A 27,905-nucleotide genomic window follows, 5' to 3' on the forward strand; every position below is an offset into this window, starting at 1 on the left:
TATGATCCTGGTACCCATATTTATTATGAACAAAAACAATGCCTGCCATTTTTAAACAAATGATCTCATCATTAAAATCATACATGAAGCCTGAATGAGAAAGCACATCACCAGAGTTGTTAACATCATTACAGCATACTGATTACATCCCGTGGTATGACTGTCAACTTATTACACAATCAGAGCAAATTTATAGTAAATTAGAACAAGTTAAACGTTGATTTATACTCCACTGGAATTTCTTTGATCCTTCATATGTTGATCTCGGTCACTGTTTTTCTTTTTCAAAATACACATATTCCAAGTAGGCTGCTACCTTTTTTTTGTATTATGATATGAACCTTTCCTACCATAACAAGATTATAAAACAACTAAAACTGGAAAATAAACAATCGCCTGATATATCTAAAGTCGTGCTCCGCTGCATGCCAATTTTGCATTATCAAACTTTATCTAGCACTGTACTCATAATATAGCAGATAGCACAGATTAAATAAGTTTGCTTAATTCCTTCGTTAATCTGCTGCTACTTTTATGTTTACCATACAGAATAATAGTCTAGTGCCATCGTGAGCAATGCTCTATATTGTCTACAGAGGCTTATGTCCAAGTATGAATTTAATATTAAAGAGAGCAAGCTTTAGCCATTAAAAACTCACACCAAACAGTTGATCTTGAACAGCTATCCTCTTTGATAAATGGACAAGTGGCCCAAGTCATGACTGATATCCTACAATTTGTGTAAATAATATTTTGGGCGAACTAGAGGATATCAGCGTGCAAAATTATGGCGATGTGACGTTTTAATAAGCTCAGGTACAAAAAGGTCTGTTTTTCACTTTTTTTTATCATGATGAATCAAGAAGATAAATTGTTTGAACAAGCTTCTAATTATCTAACAGAGCACGACATTCGTTTACCTGACAACAAGAAATTACACGTAATGACTTTACTTTGGATACCCATTATTTTGTAATTAACAATAAGTACCAGTTTTATGGTCTATTTAAACAAGCTACGGTTGGTGATGTCAACACGTCAAGACCTTCACTATTTGAATTTGTAGCCAGAGCAAAATGGGATGCTTGGAATAAATGTAAAGGCTTAAGCCCAGCAGAAGCCAAGTTAAAGTACATTGAAAGTGTCGAAGAATTAAACGTTGGTTGGTCTCGCCAAGGCCTGTACGAGTATACTCCTTCTGAAGAGGATCCCCATAACGAGGTTTGAGTATAATGCATTTTCATAAACTATTAAGCTAAATTTATAAAGAGCTCTGCAGGACTGGGCCCCGCTGTTAGTTGTATGACTTATGATAGTGAAGAGTAAAGCACATGATATATGCTGGAGGAATATTTATTTACTTTTTGATTAGGGAAACAGATGATGTATTCGGATATGCTCGGCAAAATGACACCGAAAACCTACTGGCAGCAATCAACACAGATAAAGATTTGCTATACGCAAAAGATGAAGATGTAAATGGAAAAAAAAATCAATAGTAGAAAAAGAAAGTAATACATTCATTAGGGTTTATCTGTTCTTCATTATGCAGCTGACAGAGGCTACTTGGATATAGTCAAACATTTAATTGATGCTGGAGCAGATATTAATATTCAATCTGATGATCAAGAAACACCATTGCATTTAGGTAAGCTTTATATTTCTTGTGAAAAAACTCTACTAAACATCTGACAATAGCATGTATATCAGAGCAATTGGAAGTAGCCAAATTACTGATTGAAAAGGGATGCAACCGGGATTCAAAAGATGCCGAAGGAAAGACAGCATTTGAACATGCAGATAAATCATTTATTGAACAACTCAATCTATAAAAAGAGAGTGAGAGAGAGAGAAGGAAAGGAAAATCTATATATATTTTATTATAATACACAAATTAAGCGCCACCGAAATGTGCTTTGTAGAATGAAGGTGGCAGGTTTTCCAAGACACTGAACTTAGGTCTCTCAATCATTACCATTTGATCCTTTGCAATGAAACCACAGTAGAGTATTTGCTGATACTGATGAGAAATTGGGAACGCCAGTGCATCTTCTTTCTTTATAGAGGGCGTTTCTTCTTGTTTTCGTTTGCCTAGCTTGCTTGGTACTGGTTTATACTCTACGTCAGCAAGACACATATAGGTGCTACCGTAGATGATCATCTTGTTTTCATGTGCTGGGTTGTATGCAACACCTCGAATGCGATCTCTTTGTTCCAAAAGTCTACAGTGAGACATGTCTTTGTGTATATTTGACCAACTTGTGAGCTTCTTATGTTCGACATCGTAAATGTAGAATGCATTGGTTGCCAATGCAACGAAAAGTTCATTGGGTCTGAATTGATTAAAAGACAAAGCTGTATGAGGTATATTGCCTTGTGGAAGCTGAAGGTGATGCTGCAGGAATAATATATTTAGAATCCTATAATCTTTATTTTTCACATGCACTTACCTTAAAGTTATCTAGATTAAACACATGAATACGATTATTATCATCGCCAGTCACTAGCCATTGTCCATCTGAGCTAATATCAATAGATGTTACAGTTGCCACTGCATGATCGTCAGCGCTGTTGCCGTCACTATCCAGGCCTCTATGATGTTCAAATTCGACCAACACAGGATACTTTTCAATTGACCAACTGGTGAGGTCAACCAACAATATGCGTGATTCAGCAGTAACAATTATCAACTTGTCTGAACCTGGGGTGAATCTGACATGATGAGCACCAGCTGCTGCTCCATGCTCATTTAAATACATATTCAACTCTTTTTCAAACGCACGCTGCTTCTTGACTTCTAATTTGCCTGTTTCCTCCTACAAATACATGATTAAACTTAGGCCCTTTTGCTCTTATTATCCACACTTACATCCGTTTCTACTCTAAAGAGTCTCACTTGCTCAACATCAGCCACTGCAATCCACTGAGCATTCTCTGATAAAGCACTTGAGGTGATATTACAGTCTGCCTTTAACTTAAGTTCCAAAACAAGTTGATGTGGTTGAACCATTTCTGGAAGAGCAGGTGTCTTTGATGAGAAATCCAAGTTTTGTGCTTTACCTAGTCTCCAAATAGACAGTGAATTGAATAAGGTTGCCATGACCAACTGATGTGATTTTGACAAAGAGATGATGTATTTTTCTGGAAAAGGTGGCAATCTGTTTTGAATCAGCTTGGGAAATTCTGCGGCTGGACATGCAACCAATTCAACGTCCACACCTCCTGAGACAATTGAATTGATGTGCGGCCTTTCATCTAAAGCAAGTGCCCGAATATCGTGCCAATGGTATCTACGGCTGCCCACATTTATCCACTGAGTGACATTATTTTCCTTTGATTTTTTTGTTGTTCGTCTAAAAGTTGTTATCTTACGATCAACACCAGCTGTGAATACTTGTTTGCCGTCTTTTGATACTGCAATACACAATATATCAGCACCATGCGCCCTAATACTTTGCTTCATAGTTCCTAGCTTGCTATCCCAAAATGTCACTGCGCCTCTGGAATCACCAGAAATAATTGTGTTTCCTCTAATAAAAAAAAAAAATAAGTACAAGATATCAAGCATACGATATAAATCACTTACAAAGCAGCAGCTACTGCCCATACTAAAGTCTGCTCCTTTGGATTTTTGTCAACCACCATTCGATGAATTGTTTTGCCAGTGGCAGGATTCCATGTTCGAATAGCAGAATCTGACCCACCAGAGACAATATATTCATCATTAGGTGCCCATGCGACTGATAGTACTCGGCCCTTTTGTGGTTCAAAGCTGCGCAAATATTCAAGGCGTCCGTCTGAGATATCGAACATACGAATACATCCGTCTTCACAGCCTGCTGCTAATCGCGTACCTTTACTGTTGACAGCTAAACACCACACTGCACCACCATTAGAATCGCAGGTTTTCTATTAAAATTCATAAGTTCTGTGAATCCATTAATAATGTTTGCTTTTTACCTTAATCGTCATGGTTGTTGTATCCCATTCTGTAATGTATGGATTCAGTCCTGAAGAAAACAAACGTGGAGGTTGTTCTAATAATTCTTCTAACTCCTTTGCTACTTCCTCAGGTGTACTATCCTCATCAATATCCGTTAAAACATTTTGGTGAGCCCAAACAAGACTTTCAATGGAGAGATCTTGGCCTCCTGGAAGCGTCTTTTCTAGTCGATAGTTATGCGTAGGATCCCATATTTCAATATTGCCGTTCGCTCGGCCTACGGCCAGTCTGATTCGCTTTACTGTTGACGGTGTGAAATCGAGCGCATTAATAGCTGCTGGCTGATATTCAACGAAACGGCACCGATGAACTTCCATTTGTGTACGTGAAAAATAGAAGTATAGTAACTGAAGATGACAAAAAAATCTTGAAAAAAAGAAATAATATGACTGCTTTGAGACTGTTCTCAACATTAAACTCCGACGAAACCGGAGAAAAAATAAAAGAAAAGCTTTTGAAGCTGTTGCTATTCGCCCGATGGGGGGCTCGAACCCCCGACATTCAGATTAAAAGTCTGACGCTCTTCCAACTGAGCTAACCGGGCTGATACGGTTTCATAAAATGTTATATTTTATTCATTATATTAAAATATATCACGTGACCAGTCTGAGTGTTTTGGGATTGCACCGGATCCCGAAAACATTGTGTTTTCTGGATGTTTTCGGGACGTGTTTGGGATTGAATTTTGAAACTTAATAAATTTACGAATTCTTTATGAAAAAGCGTTAAAAGTTTTAAATGATGCTTCAGATAAATATCTACAAGTGTGTATAAAGAAATTAAAGTTTGTTTGATATATTTTCTTTTTTCTTAATTTTTCATTTTTTGTATAATAACTCGTAACTACTCCAAAATTTCAACTGTAGAAATAAGCCTCTACAAAGATCAATATAATAAGGTTTTTATTTTCAGATTCTAATGCCTCAATCTGAATAAACACTTCCAGATGTAGATCCCTTATAAAGGGAAAGGAAAATTAAGCTTCAAGCATATAAGCTTAAATGTTGTTAATTACTTCTAAGCTACTTAGGATAGGGGTGCCATTTGCAGTTGAGAAATATGTTTTATATTATAAAGGATTGTTTCCTATATTTTTTAAAGAGATTACAATTGGTTCCATGGGCCTTCGCTGTAGCAAATATCCAGGCCTCCTACTTCGTCAACAATTTTTACAATTCTCGTCGGTATATGCAGCACCAAATAGCATGCAAATTGCTTGCTCCCTAGTTACTGTGGGCATTATAATGAACAAGTACACTTTCTTTCTTCTGTTCACACGGCTTAATAGAAGCTTTGAGCTCACTGATTATGCCAATCTCAAAAATTGGTACGAATTAACTACAAAAACTATAATATTGCTATCGTATCTATCCTGTTGCGATATTGGGTTGTAAATCATTATCTTTATATATCAAGCCATACTTTGTTTTAGTATTGCCCTTATCCTATTCTGCTTATCAATTACTAAGCTCAAGGCCATCAATGATGTTCTGTCTTTTATTTTTTGCTTTTAAGTATGATATAAGTATATCATAGAGAGCCAGCAATATTCAGAACGAGTCATCAGTTTGAACATTATCAAGGTCAAAATCGACAATATAATGCTATAAACAATTTTAAATCATCATCTTTTACAATGGTCGGTTATTTATCAGATTAAAAATATGATTATATCATATAGAATGAGAAGCAGAAGATGTGAAGGATAATGATAACATGAGTTCATATTGAAAGATAAAGTGGACGTAGTGCAGCAACAAATAGAACCAAATATTATGAACAGGTTTGTATAAAGGCTTTTATTTGCACAATGCACAACTATACTAAGTGATTACTTTTATTTCGGGCTGCTTTAAATGCACTGTCTTATCTTTGTACATATTACAGTTACTTTCTATTATATCTGTAATAGCTTTCGATACACTATATATCACTTGGCATTTTTGAAAAAGGACAGATACAAAAGAAGAATCTTTAAGCAATGTTCAGTTCGGAACAAACAAACAAAAAATCTCTTCAAATGAATACCTAATTTTGAATGTATAATTCAAATGAGGTTCACACCTATCATAGGTCAAATGCAATGCTGTTATCAAGAAGCTAAAAATGTCATCATTGCAGCCCGACAATATGATTTCACATGCCACGGCCTTTAGCAGCAAAAAAAAAAGATTAAATGTGGGGTTACTTCATTTTCTTTTATCGGAGTGTGTAACTTTAATACAAGATGAATAATAACAAATCGTTGATCTAAAATAAGGAGGAATCTATACACGTTATTTTTGAGGAGAAGAGACAAGTGAAGTAACTTCACCATTTTCAACCTTGGCTTGAAAGATATCAAGCCATGACTTGACCTTTTCATAAACCATAAAGGTAACTGCTTGACCAGGAGCTACTCTCAATACACGAGGTGTCAAACCCTTATAGAATGCTCTAAATCCTTCCTTTTGCCAAATCTCCATTGTAACTACTTTGAATCTTTCCCAACCTGAACCGGTTGAACTTGATTTTTGAATACGTGTCTTGATAGTATCGATGGGTGCGTTAGAAAGAGGGCCTAATTATTACTCGTGAGAATTATGTCGATCAAATGGTACATGTGACCCTACCCATCGCACCAGAGATACCACCAAGGATCAAGTGTTGATAAGAAGGAAGTTCATCCAAGTTTTGATAGTTTCTAGCCATCCTTTTGAATTCTTGATAAGCAGTAAAGTTGGCAGCTTGGTTTGTAGCTAGTGATCACCGTGTGAGTTTTATATCAAATTTAATTCATATTTCCATACCTTGTCTCAACGCAGTCAAGGTGACACCCTTATACAAAGCACGAACACCCTCTTCACGGATAATGGTATAGGCGGCGTGAGGTGCATTACGATACTTGGGAATATCCATAGGATCAGCCATGGAATGACGTTGAGCCTGTTGGAGGAAAATGATTTATACTTACTCATTTGTTTATGGATGGGAAAAAATCATTATTACCTGAAGACGGATTTTGATTAAATCCATAGGAGAGACAACCAAGACAGCTTCAGTTGTACCAGCAGCAAGACCGGCTAAGATAAAGTAAATCATCACGTTTTCTACTATGCACAATGTCTTACTTACCAAAGAATACAGCTGTCGTACTAACTTTTCCTTCAGCATCAGCCATCCAAGACTTGTAAAGTTCAAAGGAAGAAAAACGGATGGCCATCTTGGGTACAATACCAGCGACAACAGCACCTAAACCTTTATACAAAGCCCAAAATGATTCTGTCTTGACGATTTTGACACCTACACCAATAAAGCCCAATGGTTTGCCCTGAGGAATATAGATGAGTATTTCTCTCTCTGTGATATATGTATGTATATGGATAACGTACACTAGCTCCTCTAGCAGCATTTTTAGCTAATTGCATTCTGACTTTAATCGTATCAAGTGGATGACAAGTACATGCTTCCATAAAACCAGCAGCACCACCAGCAACCAAGTGAGTTAAAAGAGGTGTCTTTTGTTTGCTATCGCCGTTTCTGCTCATATTTGGTTTAAAAGTAAATAAATAAAAAAGAAAGAAAGAAAAAAAAAGAAAAATGAAAAAGAAAGAGATGAAAATTAAAATTCGCTTATATACAACTTAAAAAGACATAATAAATTTTCATATGCTTCCTTGACTCACACACACGCACACACACACTTTTTTCCTTGGTGATGTAGACGTCCTTTTTATGCTTACTCAGAAAAAAAATAACTCAGTTCATAGAAATAGATTCGCCGACTCTCGCATAAATCTTTTGCTTAGTACTTTTCTTTGTTATTGTCATTGATCAAAAAGAATGCTGTTTGAAATGATCAAAGAAAGCTTTGAGAGCGTCAAATCCAGAAATTGGACAGTCAGAACATATGCTGCTTTTTTTTTTGCAGTGAATAATTGCTTTTTTAATGATCTCTGCTAAATATGCTCCTGCTTCTGTGTAGCCTTATATCAGAGCCATTAGCTTTGCCTTCTTTCCTCAACCAAGTTGTTGGTTATTTCCATATATCATAAATTTACTAATGACTGTCTTTACGCATGAACCCTGATTTATAGAAAAAGAGAGAGGGGTATAAAAACTAATCCCAGCTATCCAATCATCATTTAAAATCTAAAATGTGGGGAAATACTCAAAAAAAATACCTGTCGGAACTCAAAAAATCTTTGGCAACTATTGACAGGAGATCCTTTATTTATTTGTATGTTCCTTCTATCTTTATCTCAGAATAAAGAGTAGTCTCAAAGAGTACTTCTTTTGTCTTTGCCTTGTGTCATTTAACCATTACATAACACTCTCTCAGTACTTTACTTCTACAATATGCTTTCGTTATTGACTTTTTTACTTATCACGCTTGTATATAATCCGATACTAACTTGTAAACGTGCGACAAGTTCTGAAGCTTGGAACCAATTGTAGCGTTCTTGGTACCCAAAGGGGTATGGGGCAGTTCGTTGCTCTTTAAAGGCAAACACCTTACCTTTCATAATATACAGCACAGACAAAGTCAGAATCCTCTTGATGGAATGCACACATGTTGCTTTATAACGTGTTAAAGTTGAGAAGCGAGCGTTGTGCAACTTGCAAGCCTTGAGAATAATTATCGCAGTTGACGCTTCTAAATTTTTGAGAGTATCTCCAGAGGTGTGCTGCACATTCTCTTGTTTGACTGAGAGCTAAGTGACCTTGGTTGTTCCCGCTCTCCTCTCTCTGTTTTCTTCTCGGTTTGTTTCTTTGGTTCTTACAGCTCTTGCTCAAGAAGATAAAGGATCAAAAAAAAGCTTTTTATATTACTGTTTTATTTTATATTGTACAATTCGAACTAATAAAGAAAAGAATGATTACAACAACCAAGACTGCTTAGCTCTCGTGTAATTATTGATGATACTTCATAAATTCGTATACTACATCAAAAAGTATTGCACGAATTCGAAATCTTGATTCGACATGGTGCGTGTTGCGGATTTCTTTTTTTTTTTTAAAAAAACTATCAGGGTATTCCAACCCTTGCGAAGAGTTTGAACTCGAGTCGTTCAGCAAACAATATTTGACTTCACGGCTGTATTCGATGCTACGTTCACAAATTCGTTTGATTCTGTTCATGTCCATTTTGGAAGCTATTTTTCAGTTGTGCTTTTGAACAACTGTTCGTTTGCGTCGCAAATAGTCTCGATCAATGAAAAAAATTTTTTGTTCGAAAACTTGATCGTGGTACACCAATGCGAAAGCGGTTTCGTAGAGTTGTGTAATTGTCAGATCGGGTGGATGGGTATGAAAGTATAACGAAGGCTGCTGTTCGGTCAAAAACAAAGACAAAGTCATGACTAGGCTCAGTAGGCTATCAGAATCTTGATCACGAATCGTTTCCTTTGATACCAAATAGCAATGTTTCGCCCACATGGTGCACAGAAAAGAGAAGAGCCAAGGTTTTTGATCTGAGAAAGGTGTAAATTCCAAAAGAAGATTGCTTGGAGAAATCTTGTAAACGCCAAAAACTAATACGACAGGTAGGATTTTGTGCACTTTCACAACATTGAGGAAGTAACCAATCAATCTTTGCAGGAATTGTGAGTCGATGGTATTTTGGATTTTAATCAGAAGAGGTGGAAAGAATCCAGCGCAGAAAGTGCTGGAATGTATAGAATATCAGATCTTGTACCATTGGGAGTGCCCATTAAATCATAGCTTATAAAATCAACGGCCGATTGATTCTTCATGAGCATACGGCTAAGCCTGTCGTCTCCTGGCGTGTATTCTGAAGGAAGACGTTGGATAAGCAAACTATCTGCAAATGAACAAAAGTGAGACAGCTAAATATCAGTCACTCTGAAAACAATATACCTGGAACGTTTGAGCCCATGGTAATAGAAGATAGAAAAAGGGAAACACTACATGTACCAGAAAATACACCAGAAGTTAGACTAATACTACGGACGCTACCTCTACCTATTACCTATGATGCCTTCCAACAAAACATTTGAATGTGCAGCACCGCGCTAAACATGACTTTATAAAGTTACCGGCTTGTTTTGTTTCTTTTCAAGAAGAAGAAGAGATAAAAAGAAATGTTGTTATTTATTTATTTATTCTAATTTTATGCTGTCAGTTTGATCAAAAAAGACCACTTATGATAAATTCGTATTTACATTTTTTAGCCTATTTTCTGGTGCATTTTCTGGTGCATGTAGTGTTTACCGTCTCAAAAAGGTCAGTTCGTCCCAAAAAAATTACAATCGTCTAAAAATAAAATTGATTGGTAGCATCACATGCGCTTGAACTTTGAAAGCACTTTAACTTTCCGGTCATTTCCGTTTTCACTTCAATTTGTATTTTAACCAAAGAATATGTAAAGCAGCAAAACAAGAGCAAGTTATCGGCGTATTTTCTCTTTCTTTTCCTTCTCTTTATTACATGACGATGGATCAATTATCGGTGGATAGACAGTCATTTATCGAAGAAAATGAAGAAAAGATAATGCAGGAATATGAATATCATCGTGACCGGATGTTTATTCAAGACCAAAGAAAAAGAAACCAACAGCAACCTTTGTACTTTGATGAGTATTCGGGAGTGTATAAACATGCTGCATCAAAGGAAAGGCAGTCTATGAAACCACTTTATTCATCACCAGCTGTCAGTACGATCTCTTTACTTAGTATTCATCATGATCGACCTTGGCCAATTCCGGAAAACGTAACACAAGTGCATTATTTGTTCAAAAGAGCGAGATCATTTAGAGATCCATCAAGACAACTCAGTCTCTGCAAGACACTCATGGCAACCAAGACAGACAATAAGGAGCTCCATCAAACGATTCAACTGGAAACTCAAAAGTTATTAAAAGAATTATCCACTGGCGTCTTAAGAGTAACAGAAGCCCAAAAGTTGCTGGCTTCGTGCTTTGGTGTCGGCGGTTTGGGTTTACCATGCGATAGAGAAAGAGCGTTCTTACTTTACCTCCAGGGATCAAAACAAAATGACCCAGAGTCAAATTATAGAGTAGGTGTATGCTATGAATTAGGTATTGGTACAAGGAGGGACTATACTAGAGCAGTATCATTTTATCGCAGAGCAGCCACTTTATCTCATGTAGCAGCAATGTATAAATTGTCAATCATCCTGTTGAAGGGATACTATCAACAAGTGATCAACGTCAGGGAAGGCATTGCATTATTACAAAGAGCAGTATCACTGGCGACAGAAACAGCACCTCACCCACTTCATGCACTCGCCCTTTTGATTATATCAAATGAATTCAGTGATCATCTTATATGTGATACGGGCTATGCACTGGAGCTCTTACATCAAGCTGCCAAATTGAATTATTTACCAAGCCAAGCCAAGCTTGGTGAATTGTACGAAACGGGTAAACTGGTTCAGCAAGTAGACGAAGCCAAGTCAATATATTGGTATTCTAGAGCGGCAGAAAGAGGAAGCGCAGAGGGTGCACTGGCGTTATCCTGCTGGTACTTGACTGGATCAAGTAACATATTGGAACAATCTGATCGACAGGCCTATCTCTGGGCAAGAAAGGCTGCATCAACCGCTAATATTGACAGATGGACTTTGGCTAAAGCTTACTACTTGATTGGTATCTATATTGAAAAGGGTATAGGCACTGTCGAAGAAGAGGATCCTCAGTTGTGGTTTCAGAGGTCAGCCATATTAGGTCATAAAGGTGCCATGGAAAAATTGAAACAAGAGGAACATTCCAGTCATTGAAATATAAAATAAAAATAAAAATCCATGCTGTCATACTTTCCATTTTTGATAATGTCAACAAAACATTTGTTCTACATATAAATACTTTTTGTTTTCTCTCTTTTTTATGGCTTGTTATTCAAACAAAGGAAGATAAAAAGGGATGCCTGTAAATAATAAATCACCCATAGTACGATTAAAGGAAACACTTGATGCTTTGAGAGAAGAGGTAATTGAATTGAAAAAGATCGAAATTAGAGGAGGACAAATATTCATTCACAGAAATAGAATGAAAGGACAAACATCATCATTGAGCAACAAACAATAGAAATTAATAAATTAAGAGCCATGATATCAAATAAGACTGAGGATATGGTTCAATCTTTAAGTTTAGAAGAACCCGTTCACCATAGCAACGTGATTCACCAACTAACGATTAAACTGAACCAACAGGAAGAAAGTTACCAACGACGACTACGGTCAATACAGCGTCGAATAAAAGAAAAGCAAGAAAAGCTAGTTGAATTAACATCCAAAGCTGATCAATTGAAACTGATATATCAAAGGGACCTGAACGAATTGTCTTCAAGGCATGAAAGAGAGTTAAATAAGATCAGGGCGCAGCACGAGAATGAATTAAAGGAACTAAAGACGAAATACCAGCCTGCACACACTTGTCATCATGGCCAGCTCATAGATCAAATAATGGAGAAAGTTTTAATAGAGTTTGAGCAACAGGAGCATTCAATTATACCACAAAACATAGAAACGCAATATCATTCAACTACACATGCATCTTCTTATAAGAAGTACATGCCTACTACTCAGTCATCTTATAGTAAACAATACATGCCTATTGACGCACTATCATGGCCATCACCGAATGCAAGAAGGCTAAAGATTGGTATCTAATTACTTTTTATTTATTTATTCGGTAGGCGAAGTTAAAAACAATCCCATCATTTTTTTGTTATGTATTTCTTGTAATTCTCTGTTCCTTTCTTCTTTCATCTCCTTTGTAATTTTACTCTTTATAATAAACTTGCTCTTTTTAGTAAATAAATTCCCAGCCATATTACAAAATGCTTGCTTCTTGTTGTTCATATTGTTAATCAACTTGTTGTATTTAATCGTGCTCTTGCTTGATCCTATTGAAACTGAATCACTACTGTTGCTAGGATGGTAATAATGAGGAGGCTGGTCAAGTGGATGAATGCTCTTGATATCCACTTCTTTTCCCAAGTACGTCTCTTGAAAATTAATAAAGTTTAAACCTGCCTCTGGTGAAAGAGGTTGAATGCTAGTACTGCTAGTACTAGTACTACTGTCATTGCTTTTACTACTACTGCGACTACTATGACTACTTCTGCTACTGCTGCTATCACTGGCCGTTATATGGCTACTATTAACACTACAATCTTCATCATTATCGCTATTATAACTGTGCGTTTTTTGTTTATATACAATTGTGCTTTCTCCGGTTGTTGGTCGAGGAGTCGAATTGTCGCTTATTCTTTTCCTTAACTCAGGAGTAGACTTGGCACGGTGATTGCTCATACTGGATTTGGAAGAAAGTGGCTCCAACAGACCAACGGATTCTGATCTGCGAGTAGGCGGTTTTGGCAGGAGGAGGATGTCGTCATAGGTAATACGTTGGTCAGCTTTGGGCAATTCAGCAGGCTGTGCTGGTCTATTACCAAGCATGTCCATCAGCAGATCCTCTTCTTCTTTCTTTTCTTCCTTGGCTATCTCTGAAGGTCTTGGTATTCGCTCACCGAATATGCCTCCTAGATTGCCATGAGATGGGAAAAAGGGAAACTCGTCCATATTTGGAAGCACGATGGTCTCTATCATAAACTCCCGAATCTTGGACTCTAGAATGCTTGTCACCATGGATAGCTTGACCCACTTGTCAGACACAGCTGGTGTTATCTCCCATTTGGTCTTGGGCATCTCGTAAAACCCAATCCAGCATCGGTTGCTAGGTGGCGGTTTGACCTTGAATAAAAATCTACCTGTCAATTGCTTGAGTGTGACTGATAGGATAAGCGGGACATGGATTAAGGAGTATGAACAGTCCACTTGTATGACCACCTGAAATGCACCCACGTAATTCAAAGTTGCCTCAACCAAGAGATCACCTTCAGGCGTTAGCGATAGCAGCTTGGGCTGCACAACAAATGGCACAGATTGACCTAGATCGACAGATTGAACTTGAATGTCTCCTAGAAAACTAGGTAGCTTGGCCTTTTTAATCTTGCTTGAAATCTTTTCTTGGACGTATTCCTGCATTGCCTGAGTCTTGTACATTCCTAAAAACAGTCTCCCAAGGATGGCGTTCAGCCACTGAACCTGACGGTACTCTGTATCCTGCTGAATACTCTGGATCAGGGATCTCATAGCGGTAGGATCAAAATGCATGCTGTCCATCATCTCAACCGTCTCTTGGTCATTTATCACTGAGGCAGCGGCGATCAAACCTAAATACCAGTCCTCTTTATCTACTGCCCTTTCACATGTGATATAATACTCCTCTTTCTTATTCGATGCAAGACGCAAAAACGCTGATCGTCCAAATGTGTCCTTGTCGTTATGAAAGAGGTGCATAGATACATTGTAGTCATGAACAGGAATGATCAATCGACAGGCGTTCTCGTCCTGCTGCTCTTGAAGGTCTGATTTTTCAAATATAAACAAGGCTCCACATTTTCGTAGTTCTGCATAAACGGTTTGTTTTTTACGTTTAATGTCAGACAGACAAGCTTCTCTTTTGTGTATCTTGCTCAATTGAATCCAGCCTTTCTTGATCACATTGCTGTTGCTATGGCTTGTCCGGTGTTCTTTATGATCTGGTTTTTGAACCGTATTGTGCTTTGGTAAAAGGTGATATAAAAGGAACAGTAGGACGGGCGTAAAGGTGAGTCCGCCTATAAAGTACGTGCCTAAAAGTTGAAGCCAGTAGTTCATAAAGAAAAAGAAAAAAAAAAGAAAATAAGGAGTGAGTGAAAAGCATCACATTTTTTGTATAAAAGTGTATACAGAATAAACGTTTAAGGGGTAAACAGTCATAAATTAAACAAAACTAACACGCCTTTTCAAACAATAATCTAACGCGGTCTACTAGCCTGCGCGCCCCCTTATATTCAGCATGTCCTTTAAGAATATACATATTTATGCACCTTTTACTTGCAGCGGAGTGTATGTGTGGCAATATTTATGGTTAAATTAATCTTGCCACAATTAAACCTTGTTCTTTATGCAGACATGACGAAAAGAGAAGTAGTGGCTTAGGCTTATCTAATAGATAGCTGAATGAAAGAAATTTTATTTTTTTGTATCCTTAAAAAGATTAATGCAGTTTCCTTTTAGGGCTGCTTCAAGAATAATAGCAATACCAAAATACATGTTTGAAACTCAAGTTCATAAAGTCACTCCATCTCATTTTGTACTCAAAAAGAGTCAAGGCGAGTTTGCTGAACAAAATGCGTCTACAGTCATTACGCATCCAGACGACCAAGCAGCGATCGATAAAGCTGTTTATTATCTAAAGCGAGGTGAAGCGATCGGTATGCCAACAGAGACAGTTTATGGATTAGCAGCGAATGCTCTTTGTGCTGATGCTGTTGCCAAAATCTTTGCAGCCAAAAACAGGCCTCAGGACAATCCACTCATTGTGCATGTATCTTCGATTGACATGCTCAAAAGTATTTTACCCGACCAACATTTACCTGAAGTCTACTTACCTGTCATTCGTCAGCATTGGCCAGGACCACTGACCATTGTTTTACCAGCATCCGAAAAAATCCCAACGTCTGTTACCTGTGGTCACCCTACTGTCGCCGTTCGATTTCCTTCGCATCCTATCGCCCGAGGTTTGATTGAAGCATGTGGATTTCCACTGGCTGCACCTTCAGCCAACTCATCAGGCAAGCCATCGCCAACCCTTGCTAGCCATGTATACCACGACCTCCAAGGTCGAATCCCGCTTATTCTCGATGGTGGATCGTGTGATGTAGGTGTCGAGAGTACGGTACTTGATGGGCTGCGCATACCACCAGCCATTTTACGACCTGGAGGCGTTACATTTGAAACGCTTCAACAAATCGAAGGCATGGAAAAGCTCCAAGTGTATCGAAAACATTTTGTGGATAAAGATCTCGAAATGGCACCCACCACGCCTGGTATGAAATATCGTCATTACTCACCAGAGGCCATGGTCATCCTGATAGAACCAAAAGACAAGTTGAGCATTGACAAGTTTGAAGCAGCTTGGAAAGGTCAATTGGAAGAAATACAACGATCAGGTGTAGGTGTATCAAAGGTAGGCATCCTTCGTACTGCACCAGAAGATGTAGATAGTGTCGTGTGGGAAACGACGTCAAGAATAAAGGATGATATCGAGTGCATTTCACTTCAGATGGGGCGTCAAGGACATCCAGAGGAGGTCGCTCGTGGTATGTTTAAGGGATTACGTGATTTAGATGAACGTACGGTCGATGTCATCTTTGTCGAGGGTATATCTGAAATTAGAGAAGGCATGGCCGTCATGAACCGCTTAAGAAAAGCAGCTACCAAAATTATAGATGTTTAATATGTATTTTTTATAATTTATTTATTCCTTTTTTTCTTCTTCTTCTTTGTAAACTTGTTACATTATCATTTACTATTCATGTCCAAATACATTTCTCAGAATAAACTTTCCTGTTTTTCTTGGTAAATCAGATTGAATAATGGCTGATGCAGCTTTGGCGACCTGCGCATTCCAAGATTCTTTTACTATAACAATATTTAGTTTGAATATTATTGATGGATATAAACCATACCAGAAGGTATAAGTCTACGTTCATAGTACAGAATGGTGTTGTCTACAGATTTTTCCAACATGGTTGGAGGACGCGCGAGAGATAGTCTAATGGCCCTGCTGTCAGTGGCTAGATCTGCTTTTATTTTTGCTTCATCGATCTGTTCTTGGACATATGCTGTATTAGTAATAAGATTGATTCGGGACTGATAGGTAAGTACTGTAACAAGTCCAAAGCCTGCTAGTAAGGATAAGGCTTTTGGCATATTTAAGAGAAAAAAAAGAAAAAGAAGGCCTCTAGACATTTAAAGCCAGAAACCTTTTTCTTTTTCCCCCTCTTGCTTTTTTTTTCACAGTTTCTGTTATGGATGAAGGTAGATTAAATATATTGAACAAGACTTAATAAACTGATGTAAAATGCCATAGAATTATTCTTGAAGCAACGATTAGCGCTTGATGATCGTGCTGTCAAAGGATTAGAGAAAAAAGTGTTTACGTTTCTACATACTTTAGGCACAGAATCAGTTGAATCAGCGTAATTAGAAAATATCCTTCGTTTCTAAACAACTCAATAACCCCCCCTTTTTTTTTTTTGCTTTATAGACAACATTCATTTGAAAATATTTTAATTCAGTTACTAAGCTATCAAACAAACCTTGAACGAAATCCAATAATTGAACATGTTAACGTCAAGGATATTAATGAATATAACGCGATAGTAGAAAGAACAGGTAAAAAAAAGCATGTATACATATACCCTCTCTAACTTCTTGTCCCATAGCGGTGGCGCAAAGGGAGGCTATGAGGGATATTGTTAGTTTAAAACAAGATCTGTTGGCTGCTCAAAAGATACGAAACCATAAATTAGAATATGATAGAGTAGCAAGAGAGATTATGAAATTGGATACTAGAGACGCATATACAGAGTAAATTGATATTCATTTACATTTGCTTTTTTAACTCATCTTTTAAAAAGGTCTATAACACAATTAAAGAAGGAGATTGAAGTATTACAAAGAGAAAAGATCAATAAACTGATTGCCTTGGAAAACCGCAAGAAGAACCTGTCACAGGCAGTACAAAACCTGAAGGATTTACAAAGATCAGTTGAAGAGGAAAGAGCAATGATGGTAAGAAGAAGAGAAAGGTGTGATGAATGCTTGTTTTAAACACATATTTTTAGACTGACGATAAGAGAATGGTAATGGATATGGAAAGAGGATATGCATCATCGGATGAAGAAGGCGATATTCTATCAGAAGATGAACAAGTAAAGCCAGAGCAAGACGATAAGAAATACACAAGTCATAGATTTCATGAAAGAAAGAGTGAAGATGAGGATGAAGATGAAGAGGAGGGTATTGTTTTGGATACACCTATGGCAGAATAAAAAGAGAAACATTCTCCATATCAGCAATTACTAACAATAAAATTTTCTCAACACACATACACATACACACACACATTATATATACATATATATACAAGCATGTATGAACGCACTCGTCATTTCATATTTAAGTAAAATCAACATCAGTCTTAATATCAATAAATTATTTCTTCTTCTTTTTAAACATGCTATCTGCAGCAAAAAAATTGAGTAGAAAGAAGAACAAAGTGTCTCCTTCGACACCAGAGAACGTATCGCTATACGATTTGGCTAACCTTGTAAAAAGACTATCTACTCAAGTGGATGATTTGGTAGAAACCAATGGTCATCAACATCACCATCAGCAACAACAACAGCAGCAGCAGTTGCAATCACAGTCGCAGTCTTTTCCTTTTCAAATCCATCCGATTACTGTCGATCCCTGGGCATCTCAAGTACCTCAAAACTATGGTGCCTTACTTCAGAAACTAGAAGATATGGATGGATTGCAAAAATGCTCCAACAAGTGTTGCTCTTCTCTGAGTAACGTATCAACGGCCGATGGCGTACCATGGCCAGAGCCCCTTGAACCTTTTCGATCAATTCCTTGTGATATAGATGATGTGTTAGACAGTCAATATACACATTGGTGCACCTTGATGCGATGCCTACCTCTTATGGATCCAGTATCCTCTCTTCACGTAAAGACAGTTGGTCTTTATGCAATGAGAGAAATATTGAAAGTGAAGGCAATTCAAAAGAGAGAAACGGCAATCAGCTGTCGACGTCATTACCAAAGATCAACTTTAAGGGATTCAATGAGCTGGGGTGCTGCCTCCCAAACGCACATGTATACTGATTTTGAAAATAAAATGACACTATCCTCGTCCACGTCTTCACCAATTCCTCCACCCTTGCCACCTAAAGAGGAAACTCAAGCATCTACACCATGTATATCACCCGTTGTCGGCCATCACAATAAATTCAAAAAATGGATCAAGCACAAGGCATTACATCATCGATCGCTTCATGCTTAACTTATTTAAATAAATAACCCCCTTTTTTTTGAAAGAGATATCCATAAGAAAAGACTCTGGTCAAAAATGTCTTTAAGGGTAAATGTGTATCATATCACAAGATGGTAAAGATAGAACCGTATTCTTCTGAGCTGTTTACATTTAAAGCATATTGGCGCTAGGCGTATTTCACAGTATACACAAATTCTCTCCGTACCACTAAAACTTAGGTTGATATTATCATTATTGCAAAGATATATTCTTTTGTAATGAATGATTAATGTCAGCATAAGGCGCTGGGTTTGGCCCACATGATAGTGTATCAGGAAGAGTTATTAGTGTAAAACATCAATTTTCTTAAAATTGGTTTCTACCAATTAGTGGTTCAATCAGTATTGCCATCCCTTCATTAATGATTATACGTATGAATTGTCCTCAAAAGGCTTCCACCAATTGTACGACTGCACTATTAGACTTGATTATTGGCTAAATCAGTCATTATAAGTAATAAATGGATAACTACCAAAGCCCTAGCTTTAAAAATAGTCAAGCGCCTGCAATTATTATTGATAAGAACACAGAGAGAAATCTATTTATGCAGATGGAAAATATTATATTAGCCTGTTTACATGTGTTGATTATCTCTTAAGCCAGAGCCATTTCATTAGTTCAAACACATTAATACGTATATACAACAAATATGCTTCCTGTAGGTTATGCATTTATGAATAAGCGACCAACAAAACACAGAGAGAGAAATAAACACGTCCATTTAACCAAGATTAGTCAAATGTGCTTACAGCCAATAGTAAACAGTCGTGACAACGGTGTCTACATGAATCTAATATAAAAGAAGGGCAATATTTTACGTAAAAAAAGAGAGAATACGACAGTTCTTTGGCTTTTATACTTTTTTACTCAAATGCAAATCAAGCTTGTTATTCTTACTATCTGCGCTTCTCTTGTCGTTATTGGCTTTGCTGCTCCTCCTCCTGCTTTTCCTCCTCCTGGTGCTCTTGGTGGTCTAAATCTTCGAGTTGCTGATCCAAGTGCTGATAGCCTATTTCTTCCTCCGACTGGATCAGATCTTCAAGCTGTTGACCCAACTGCAATGTCTCCTGATGCTGCAGGTCCTCTTGATGTTGGAAGCACCGAGGATTAAGGTTCCTCTGTCGACCTCAGTAACACTATTCCTGATCAAGCATCTGATGAGTATCATCAACGCAATAATCAACTTTAAGGATTCATACTGTCAAAGTATAATAAAACTTTAATAAACTTGATAGTTCTTTTTACACACATTTCTGTCTCAATGTTTTTGTTTCTATGCGTTATTAACGAGTAATAAAGGCTTTATTTAGAGCAAGTAGTCAAGTAAAACCACAGGATATTTCATTAAATAAAGCACTGTTCTTTAGTATACAAATAATCCATTTGTATTCAACAATTATGAATAAAGAGTGTCGTCAGTAACTTAATGTATCATTTCTGAAAACAAGCAGTTGACTAGTGTTTCCAAGCGTGTTTACAAAACGCTGCACATTTAGACAGACTCTGAGATGCCCGTAAGTACAATCATCTTTTGATTGTGTGTTTGCACTTTCATCTCTCTGTTCTATAATGAAAGGAGGATCTATTGTTAAGACAGCTCACTCTTACTGACTGCACTGCGTATACTCTATGTACTGGATAGACATTGTGTGAAACGAAACTTGCCATGACAACCAATTCATAACTTAGTTACTAGTAATCATTAAGATTTTTTTCATTTACATTAGTTTATAGTTCACCCTGTTGCATTGTAGCTACGATCACAAGGGGCAGCGTTTCCGAAGTAATAAAACAGTCACTAAAGTAACTTTATAAAAAGTTTGATAAGCTAATCCCTCCCTTCTGAGAGAAACGCTGCCTACTTCTTCAAGCATCATAAAGGTTACTATCAAAATTGGGGCAAGCCGGAAAAGCTTGAAAGAAAGAAAGAAAGAAAGAAAAAAAAAAAAAAAAAAAAAAAAAAAGCGAAAAAAGACCTTTTATACTTTTTTGTCTGTTTACATCTGTGATCTCGAAAGACAAAAAAGGAAGATCCTGAGTCAGAATTGGTTGTATAAATTTTTTGCTGATAGGAAGCATGCTTTTATTTATAAACATATTCCATAACAGTGTACTTTAAATAAGTGAACGAATAAATAATAAAGTTAAATAGGTTTAACAGTGTTGTTCGATCTAATTTATTTGAAAAAAGGACGTATTTTACTATAACATTAAAGGGTGCTTCTTTAATACCAACTAAACAGTCTAGAACTTAAGCACATTCGTGTAGCTACTCTGTTTCTATAATGATGAATAAAGGTATGAATTATTACTTTCAAGAGCAGCGACACTTTAGGATGTGGTGGCCAAACTTAATCAATAAATAATGCTTTTTTATGTGCATAAGTGTTGAAAGGTTTTGGTCAAATCTCAAGAATGCATAAAGACACATCAGCTATTCAAAAAAGACGCGCTTTACTGAGCGAGCTACTCTGCTTGCTCAAAGTGGGGCTTCAAAAGATATCATACGTTACATATTAATTATTCTATTTCCCTTTTTCACTTGCTGCATAGATGAATAGATACCTTTTTGTAGCCGATATGTTATCATACAAATAAAATATGCTGATGAAGCAATCTACTAGTGAAACAATGATCTCAGGTAGTCAATACATTCAAAAACAGAGACATCAGTTGCTTAATAGCAGAAATGGTGCATAAAACGTTCTGGACAATACCTAAGCATTGTCCATAGGATCAATGTTGATCTCCATTTTATTGAAGGAAAGAATGGGAGAACGTGTTTAGATGTGAAGATGTGGAATGTCCTAATTATGCCCTACGTCGAAGGGTTGGCCAAAATGAAAGCAGTAGCGCTATTATTATCAATACGCTTCAAAGTAATGAGAAAGGCAGCGACGATATCTGAATCAGTTGTGGAACTTGACGTGGAGGAGGCAATATGAAGACGCTTGATGTTAGAAGCAGAATGAGTAGCAGAGGAGCATCAAGCTGAGCCATGTACTACAAAGACACAACAAAGGGACAGAGTTCAAATATTTTCAAAGCATCAAATTTGAGCTCCTTCTCTCTTCATCAATAAGGCTACCACCTGTTGTATGCAAATCTTTATCCATTGTCAACGCGCATTTAGTTGAAATGGGGTTTGGTGTATGTAGTTCGAATATAAGATAACACCTTTTGAAAACATATTCTATGGCCTGTGACGGTAACTCAAATGGGTGCTAATTCTTTTTTTAGTCCTTCCCATAGTTTCTGTGCATGCTTTGTCAGGCACTAAATCTTTGTTAAGAGATTAATAGAGCGCAGTGATCGAGCCTATATGGTGCAAAAGGTATCCTGATTAGCTATATATCAATTGATACCTACTGATATATGCTGCTTCTGTTAGTGTGAGCTTGCCACTTCCAACGGTGTATACGCATGTAGCTGGGCTAACAGGGGTTGAATGGAACCATGAAAATAGTTAAAACATTGAAAGGAAACAGCAACAGTGTAAGTCAAAAAGAATCTCACATCTTTTAGTCTATCAAGGTTTTGGATAAAAGGCGAAATCCAAATGGGAAGGGGGCGCTCTTGAAGGAGGTACGATATGGTGAATATGAATCAGCTGGACGGCTGACTCGCAACATTCACTCCAGAAGAGGGGCAACTTCACTTTCCGAAAAAAGTGTATTAACCAATAAATTTTTTTCTTTACCTTTTTTTCTTTTTTCCTTGATACTTTGTACATAAAAAAATAATAGAAAGTTTCGTGTAATGGAACGATCAACACATAACATTCTTGATTCATATGAATCAACTGAGAATGCCTTGATGGATTCCTTCAAAGCAGCAGCCTTGAAGGTCACTACGCTATACAAAGATTCTCTTGTACAAAACAGAAAAGCGTATGCAGCAGGATATCAACAAGCATTACAAGATTTGTATGAATTTATTAGCAAACATCCAGAGAATGGATATGTTCCTGTACAGGAGGTACTCTATTTTGCAAGACAAAGAAATAATCAACTCAATGCAGAAATGACTTGTAATGTCTCAATTGCTGGTCATAATAACAATCATAGCCATAATGCACAACATACAAATAGCAACCATTCACAAAAAATAGAAGATATACAGCAACAAAAAATGATGAATAATCCATTTCAGATTGATCCTCATACCCAGTTTACGTTTACACATGATATACCTAATATGAGGCCAATGGAAGGATTATGGGATCAGAATAACAATATTGTAAATGATGGAATGAAACGTAGATTTGGACCTAATGAACTCATGTTTATGGGAAGATCTATGAATATGGATATATATAATAATAGTAATAATAATAATGAACCACCATTCAAACGAACTAAATCAAGACGTGATGAGCAACAACAACAACAACAACAGCAATTTCCATTTGATTTGCCTGACCAGCTATAATAAATAACATATTTATACACATCATATCACACAATCACCTTATTCTTTTACTTCATTTTAGCATTCTCTTTTGACAAATAAATTGTATGTATCAATAGGAATAAATCTTTATTATTTACAATCAAGCCTCCATCCATTTAAAGACTCCCATCAAGAGATGCTTCTTGGGTAATCTTCCTGGTGAAGGTGATAATATAGTCAGCTTTCTCTTTTCATCATTCACATCAGATCTATAGTCATCATTATTATCATTTTATAAATAGAAATATTTTGATTAACTTACACATAAATAAATCCTACAACATTGCTTTCTAATAACTTATTTTCGTGTTCATCAGGTGGAGCATTCAATATGGCTAGAATCGAGTGTAAACACATATCGTAACTATCTACTTTAACAATCTGTGTTTCATTTGAACTGCCTTCCATGCCTAAAGGAAGTGCACTAGATGGCGCAATTACATCACCAACTCTCCAAATCTTGATATCATCATAGTTCACCAACATACTGTAAGGTAATAGCTCACATTTGGGTGTACCATAAAAATACTCATGAATCTTGGTTCTCTGAAGCATCGACTTGTATTCTCTATCACGTTCTACAACACCTCCAGACTTTGCTAGTTTAATGATTGAAATATTGGGTTTCCTATTGCTCAATAATCTATTCATGTCACTGTAAAGTCTTTCATGACCCAAGACAATTACGACATTCACTATAAAGAGATTAGCTGAATCAATGATTTATATGCATCTTTAGACATACCTGAAAACTCTTCTATAGTATGCTGGATTGTTTCATATCCTATTTGGTCTACTAGACCAGATGTATCTATAATGATCCCAGATGTACGGCACTCTTCATCTACGGCCATTCTGCTTTTCACAGCCTCTGCCAATTTGGATAAAACCAGCTTATACAATTTCACATTCTCTGCTGGGCTCTCGAATCCATAGTAGTATACTAAAGGTGTTGTCGCTGATCCCATAGACGCTGCTGTAGTTGCAGATGAACCAAAGCCTTCTTCTACATCAATGATATGATTGATACAGGTTGCAGTAACAGCGCCTGGCATTGTAATAGATCCCTTTGAAAAAAACGTGAGTGCTCTTTCTCTTTTAAGTTTCTGATATGATCACTTACCTCTGATGTATCTAATGAAACATAGATTGGAGTACCACCTTGTCGAAGGGAATAGCTCATCAGTATCTTACAGAGCGACGTCTTTCCTACATCATGAGGCCCTATCACAAGTACACGAGGGCCCAACTCTTTCTCTTTTTTCATTTTTTGTCGAAGTTGCTCAAGTGCCAAGTGTGTATTTAGATAACTTGTCATGGGTGTCTCATTGGCTGTATATTCTACTGAAAATTGACCTTTTACTTCCAACGTACAACCATGCCATGTATATACGGCAGTTTTACGTCCACTAAATGTGTATTCGACGCCAATGGCAAGTTCAGTACCAAATATTTCTGCAGTACCCTTGGTTAATTTGACAGTTGCTTTCTTGTTGAAATCAACTTCAAATCGAAATTCATGATCTGGTCCTAAGCTAACTTCACGTGGAGTATCAGAGCCTTCCTATAAGTTGGTTAATAACATTAAGAAAAGAGATGTTCGAATAATTACGTTTTCTTGCATTAAATTACTGCAAGAAAAAAGATTCTTTACGGTTAAACAATTTTATTTGTTATTTATAAAATATAAAGGCCATAAGGGGCACGTGATATTTTTATTATATCGTTTTTGCCCTGGCCAGTTCAAGTTGTGAGGCAGTATCTAAAAATCCCTCTGGGCTCGAGGGCAAAAATGCTTTGACTGACAGATTCACGGAACAAGTGTTAAAAACATTGCTATGAAGAATTAAATAACCAGTTAAGCAGTCTCTGCCCTGGGTCAGATGGTGATGGTGGCTCTTTTTCATGGTATAAGCGATCAAGCTCATGTAAGATAGTGCAAATTACGGGCCATCTGATAGTCCAAAACGATCTTGTTTGAAAAGAGCGTGGCTTTCGAGTGGGAAGCTTATTTAAAAGAAGGGACAGAGGATCAGTTATAGACGTCGGTGTTTGTAGACGGTGACGCATGTCGAGGCAATAGATGGCATGTTGTTTTGTAAGGAGCTGTGAGGTGTGTCGAAGCACAGATGATTTCTAAAGCAAATATTGCCAAACATTCTCTGGAAAAAAAAAAGAAAGTTGTGTTGGTATATTTTTTTATCTGGAGAGGCATAGACTAAGATATTTTGCTAGCGATGGTATTGGTATAAATCGATAAATGGGGGTTAATACTAATTATGTCGACGTTTGAGATGGCATTGTCGCTTTCGATCCTTTGATATAGAAAATAATTTGTTGAAGCACATACAAAGGTACGGTGGGCGTCTTGCGATCAATGATAATCTGTTGGTTATTGGAGCACACACACAGGCGATCAAAGACGCCTATCATAGACAAGGTATTCGATACATCCATGACAAGATACGATGGACTCTGCAGACTGTCCGGGATCTTGACTTCTGCCAGTTGTAGCAACGTGTAAATGCCTTCTGCAGGCAGTAGCAAAACGTAGAACATTAGAGTTCGGCCCACAATCTGGATGCCCAGGACGCCATCCAAGCACTGTTTGTTAAGAGCCTCTTTGGAGAGGACGGTCATTCTAACCAAGTCTATGCACACCAAATAATGGTCACCGTCTCGTGCAGCTGGTTTCGCTTCACCATATCCACAATCGGCACCTCACTTTACACCACATGACTTGGCAGTGCATAGGCCTGGGCGACGGTCGATGCAGCCATTGCTTTGCTTGGCCTCCATGGTAGTTTCATTTTTTCATCTTGGGTACACGCCACTGTCAGAATCGTCAAATAGCCCAGTCAAGAATGGGTCTACAAAGCGCATGCATAGTCTGGTCTCATTGACATCTTCCTCTATGTGGAGCCTCGGCAACCTAGTGACCAGCATGTTCAAAGATTTGGCAAACTTGAATTCGTTGCTGCCCTGAGCCAGTGATTTCAAGGACATTTCTGCCTGTATCCTGTTGAGGCTACCCTTGATCAACTTATCCAAGATTCCAAGTAAATCACCAACTATGTTCAAGGGCATCGGAGGTGTTGAATATTGCATGTCGTTTTGATCGAGCTGATTGTCGTATTCCAGTCCTTGAGATCAAAGAAGGGCTTTACTTCGTCCGGATACTTGTTGGGGGTCAGCACATGACCTTCGAGAGACACTTTCCACTTGTACTGCTTAAGGAAGCTTTGCATTTTGTACAAAGCTTCAGAGGTATCAAAGTCACCGGCCATCAAATGCTTACCAAGTGGAGGACCAAAGGATAAATCAAGAGTGAGCAGTTCATCGTGAGAGCGCTTGACAGAAGTGCCACCCTGATGAAGGTTGTTGGATTAGTTGGTGGTGTCATTGCCGTGATCAATGGCGGCGTCACGGTCATTATCAATGGTGGCGTCATTGCTGATTGTTTCCAAGAGAGCAGGCTCACCATGTAGTTTACCATTGGCGGAGGCAGGGGTTCCATTGTTGGACTCTTGGGGAGAAGGAACATAGTCATGGTGGTCAGTGTAAAAATGATCATGGAGAGCAACGAGATGGCCAAAGTGGGCGACACAACAGGGGCATGCGTAATGCGTTTTAACTGACTCATCCTGGACGCCTTCCTTCAAAAACCAGAACTATTTATTACTAACCTGTCGCATTTTGTTGAGCCGTTTAGGGAATGCGTAATGGTAAGAATTGGTCAAGTGTCTGGGAAAGTTTTGAGCAGTGGCGAACGATTTATCACATGCTTCCATTTCAAAGCAGCGATTTATCAGTAACACTGGCATTGCTTCTGGCATGGTGAGTGGTGGCAAACACGTATCGTACAGCTGCTGAAATGGAGACGAAAGATGTGGTACTGTTCTCAGAAGAAGAAAAAACTGAACCCATTATATGTTGACTTGTCCTCTCTTGATGAAGTGGTTTGAAATAAAATCGTTCGAAAGTGTCTGCGGAGAGACTCCAATTTGCATGTTTTTTTACGTCGTCTGTCTTGTGACCCAATTGGACAGCTTTTGTGCTTGATGCTGAACGAAGTGAGTGAGGCCCATATACCTGTGTATCGATGCCAGCCTCTTGCATAACTTGTTTGACAATATCTGCAACTGTGCTTGGTTGAGTGGATCGTATTTTGTTGGGATTATTAGCGTGTGATCGTCTGGGAACTCTGAACGTAAATGTTCTGTTTTTTTCCATGAAAGTAAGCAGTGTAAATACAGGACATATCAACTTTTCGGATAAGGTGCATAAGGCTGAATGTTTCTGTTGAGCTTCCTTTGAAGCTCTGGTGAACAATGTAGCACCAGTGAGATTTGCATCATTATCAAATTTGAAGTGGACATCCACTGCTTGCAAGGTACCGATATCGGATGTAGCCAAAAGGATAACCAAAAAAAAGGATAACCAAAAGGATAACCAAAAGGATAACCAAAAGGATAACCAAAAGGATAACCAAAA

The 27,905-nt window shown here is 37.6% G+C and overlaps 15 protein-coding genes and 1 non-coding gene across 16 annotated transcripts; 8 read left to right on the plus strand and 8 right to left on the minus strand.

Moving 5' to 3' along the window:
- Positions 1-853: 853 nt before the first annotated feature.
- RHIMIDRAFT_236438 (ACBP-domain-containing protein) lies at positions 854-1,832 on the plus strand (the record flags this gene model as incomplete). The annotated part of the gene is made up of 6 exons (XM_023608554.1): positions 854-940; positions 994-1,221; positions 1,270-1,322; positions 1,373-1,475; positions 1,528-1,648; positions 1,699-1,832. 6 exons carry the CDS (start codon positions 854-856, stop codon positions 1,830-1,832), a joined length of 726 nt encoding a protein of 241 aa, XP_023467076.1.
- RHIMIDRAFT_279231 (WD40 repeat-like protein) lies at positions 1,477-4,361 on the minus strand. The gene is made up of 6 exons (XM_023612819.1): positions 3,961-4,361; positions 3,587-3,909; positions 2,870-3,530; positions 2,466-2,816; positions 1,699-2,389; positions 1,477-1,648 (listed from the first exon to the last, which is right to left on the minus strand). Exons 1-5 carry the CDS (start codon positions 4,318-4,320, stop codon positions 1,895-1,897), a joined length of 2,190 nt encoding a protein of 729 aa, XP_023467077.1. The 5' UTR covers positions 4,321-4,361; the 3' UTR covers positions 1,477-1,648; positions 1,699-1,894.
- Positions 4,362-4,474: 113 nt separating this feature from the next.
- RHIMIDRAFT_t24 lies at positions 4,475-4,547 on the minus strand. Its single transcript has one exon. It is a non-coding gene; the product is annotated as a tRNA-Lys (tRNA).
- A 1,732-nt stretch (positions 4,548-6,279) lies between these two features.
- Positions 6,280-7,530, minus strand: RHIMIDRAFT_201424 (succinate/fumarate mitochondrial transporter; the record flags this gene model as incomplete). The annotated part of the gene is made up of 6 exons (XM_023606540.1): positions 6,280-6,563; positions 6,616-6,741; positions 6,793-6,928; positions 6,992-7,065; positions 7,118-7,313; positions 7,375-7,530. The coding sequence occupies 6 exons, from the start codon at positions 7,528-7,530 to the stop codon at positions 6,280-6,282; spliced, it is 972 nt and encodes a 323-aa protein (XP_023467078.1).
- A 2,085-nt stretch (positions 7,531-9,615) lies between these two features.
- Positions 9,616-9,881, minus strand: RHIMIDRAFT_236441 (uncharacterized protein; the record flags this gene model as incomplete). The annotated part of the gene is made up of 2 exons (XM_023608555.1): positions 9,616-9,806; positions 9,863-9,881. 2 exons carry the CDS (start codon positions 9,879-9,881, stop codon positions 9,616-9,618), a joined length of 210 nt encoding a protein of 69 aa, XP_023467079.1.
- Positions 9,882-10,358: 477 nt separating this feature from the next.
- Positions 10,359-11,806, plus strand: RHIMIDRAFT_279238 (HCP-like protein). The gene has a single exon (XM_023612820.1). The coding sequence runs from the start codon at positions 10,439-10,441 to the stop codon at positions 11,741-11,743; it is 1,305 nt and encodes a 434-aa protein (XP_023467080.1). The 5' UTR covers positions 10,359-10,438; the 3' UTR covers positions 11,744-11,806.
- A 79-nt stretch (positions 11,807-11,885) lies between these two features.
- On the plus strand, positions 11,886-12,634 carry RHIMIDRAFT_236443 (uncharacterized protein; the record flags this gene model as incomplete). Its single annotated transcript, XM_023608556.1, has 2 exons — positions 11,886-11,951; positions 12,011-12,634. The coding sequence occupies 2 exons, from the start codon at positions 11,886-11,888 to the stop codon at positions 12,632-12,634; spliced, it is 690 nt and encodes a 229-aa protein (XP_023467081.1).
- Positions 12,635-12,746: 112 nt separating this feature from the next.
- RHIMIDRAFT_236444 (uncharacterized protein) lies at positions 12,747-14,689 on the minus strand (the record flags this gene model as incomplete). The annotated part of the gene is made up of 2 exons (XM_023608557.1): positions 12,747-12,763; positions 12,802-14,689. The coding sequence occupies 2 exons, from the start codon at positions 14,687-14,689 to the stop codon at positions 12,747-12,749; spliced, it is 1,905 nt and encodes a 634-aa protein (XP_023467082.1).
- A 436-nt stretch (positions 14,690-15,125) lies between these two features.
- On the plus strand, positions 15,126-16,313 carry RHIMIDRAFT_201210 (translation factor; the record flags this gene model as incomplete). Its single annotated transcript, XM_023606515.1, has 2 exons — positions 15,126-16,073; positions 16,113-16,313. The coding sequence occupies 2 exons, from the start codon at positions 15,126-15,128 to the stop codon at positions 16,311-16,313; spliced, it is 1,149 nt and encodes a 382-aa protein (XP_023467083.1).
- A 72-nt stretch (positions 16,314-16,385) lies between these two features.
- On the minus strand, positions 16,386-16,789 carry RHIMIDRAFT_236446 (uncharacterized protein; the record flags this gene model as incomplete). Its single annotated transcript, XM_023608558.1, has 2 exons — positions 16,386-16,498; positions 16,546-16,789. The coding sequence occupies 2 exons, from the start codon at positions 16,787-16,789 to the stop codon at positions 16,386-16,388; spliced, it is 357 nt and encodes a 118-aa protein (XP_023467084.1).
- RHIMIDRAFT_279244 (uncharacterized protein) lies at positions 16,662-17,728 on the plus strand. The gene is made up of 6 exons (XM_023612821.1): positions 16,662-16,684; positions 16,745-16,897; positions 16,950-17,058; positions 17,127-17,254; positions 17,305-17,449; positions 17,500-17,728. Exons 2-6 carry the CDS (start codon positions 16,888-16,890, stop codon positions 17,690-17,692), a joined length of 585 nt encoding a protein of 194 aa, XP_023467085.1. The 5' UTR covers positions 16,662-16,684; positions 16,745-16,887; the 3' UTR covers positions 17,693-17,728.
- A 167-nt stretch (positions 17,729-17,895) lies between these two features.
- Positions 17,896-18,933, plus strand: RHIMIDRAFT_119259 (uncharacterized protein). The gene has a single exon (XM_023605383.1). It carries the CDS (start codon positions 18,099-18,101, stop codon positions 18,927-18,929), a length of 831 nt encoding a protein of 276 aa, XP_023467086.1. The 5' UTR covers positions 17,896-18,098; the 3' UTR covers positions 18,930-18,933.
- Positions 18,934-18,995: 62 nt separating this feature from the next.
- RHIMIDRAFT_291125 (uncharacterized protein) lies at positions 18,996-20,208 on the plus strand (the record flags this gene model as incomplete). Its single annotated transcript, XM_023613786.1, has 2 exons — positions 18,996-19,007; positions 19,843-20,208. 2 exons carry the CDS (start codon positions 18,996-18,998, stop codon positions 20,068-20,070), a joined length of 240 nt encoding a protein of 79 aa, XP_023467087.1. The 3' UTR covers positions 20,071-20,208.
- A 2,207-nt stretch (positions 20,209-22,415) lies between these two features.
- RHIMIDRAFT_250586 (uncharacterized protein) lies at positions 22,416-23,390 on the plus strand (the record flags this gene model as incomplete). The annotated part of the gene is made up of 3 exons (XM_023610737.1): positions 22,416-22,454; positions 22,485-22,544; positions 22,710-23,390. 3 exons carry the CDS (start codon positions 22,416-22,418, stop codon positions 23,388-23,390), a joined length of 780 nt encoding a protein of 259 aa, XP_023467088.1.
- RHIMIDRAFT_291127 (Clp1-domain-containing protein) lies at positions 23,338-25,081 on the minus strand. The gene is made up of 5 exons (XM_023613787.1): positions 25,024-25,081; positions 24,535-24,975; positions 24,157-24,478; positions 23,674-24,106; positions 23,338-23,620 (listed from the first exon to the last, which is right to left on the minus strand). The coding sequence occupies exons 1-5, from the start codon at positions 25,033-25,035 to the stop codon at positions 23,512-23,514; spliced, it is 1,317 nt and encodes a 438-aa protein (XP_023467089.1). The 5' UTR covers positions 25,036-25,081; the 3' UTR covers positions 23,338-23,511.
- A 607-nt stretch (positions 25,082-25,688) lies between these two features.
- Positions 25,689-26,051, minus strand: RHIMIDRAFT_236452 (uncharacterized protein; the record flags this gene model as incomplete). Its single annotated transcript, XM_023608559.1, has 1 exon — positions 25,689-26,051. One exon carries the CDS (start codon positions 26,049-26,051, stop codon positions 25,689-25,691), a length of 363 nt encoding a protein of 120 aa, XP_023467090.1.
- Between the last annotated feature and the right edge of the window lie 1,854 nt (positions 26,052-27,905).

Source organism: Rhizopus microsporus, assembly GCF_002708625.1.
Source record: "Rhizopus microsporus ATCC 52813 unplaced genomic scaffold scaffold_6, whole genome shotgun sequence".
Lineage (NCBI taxonomy): Eukaryota > Fungi > Mucoromycota > Mucoromycetes > Mucorales > Rhizopodaceae > Rhizopus > Rhizopus microsporus.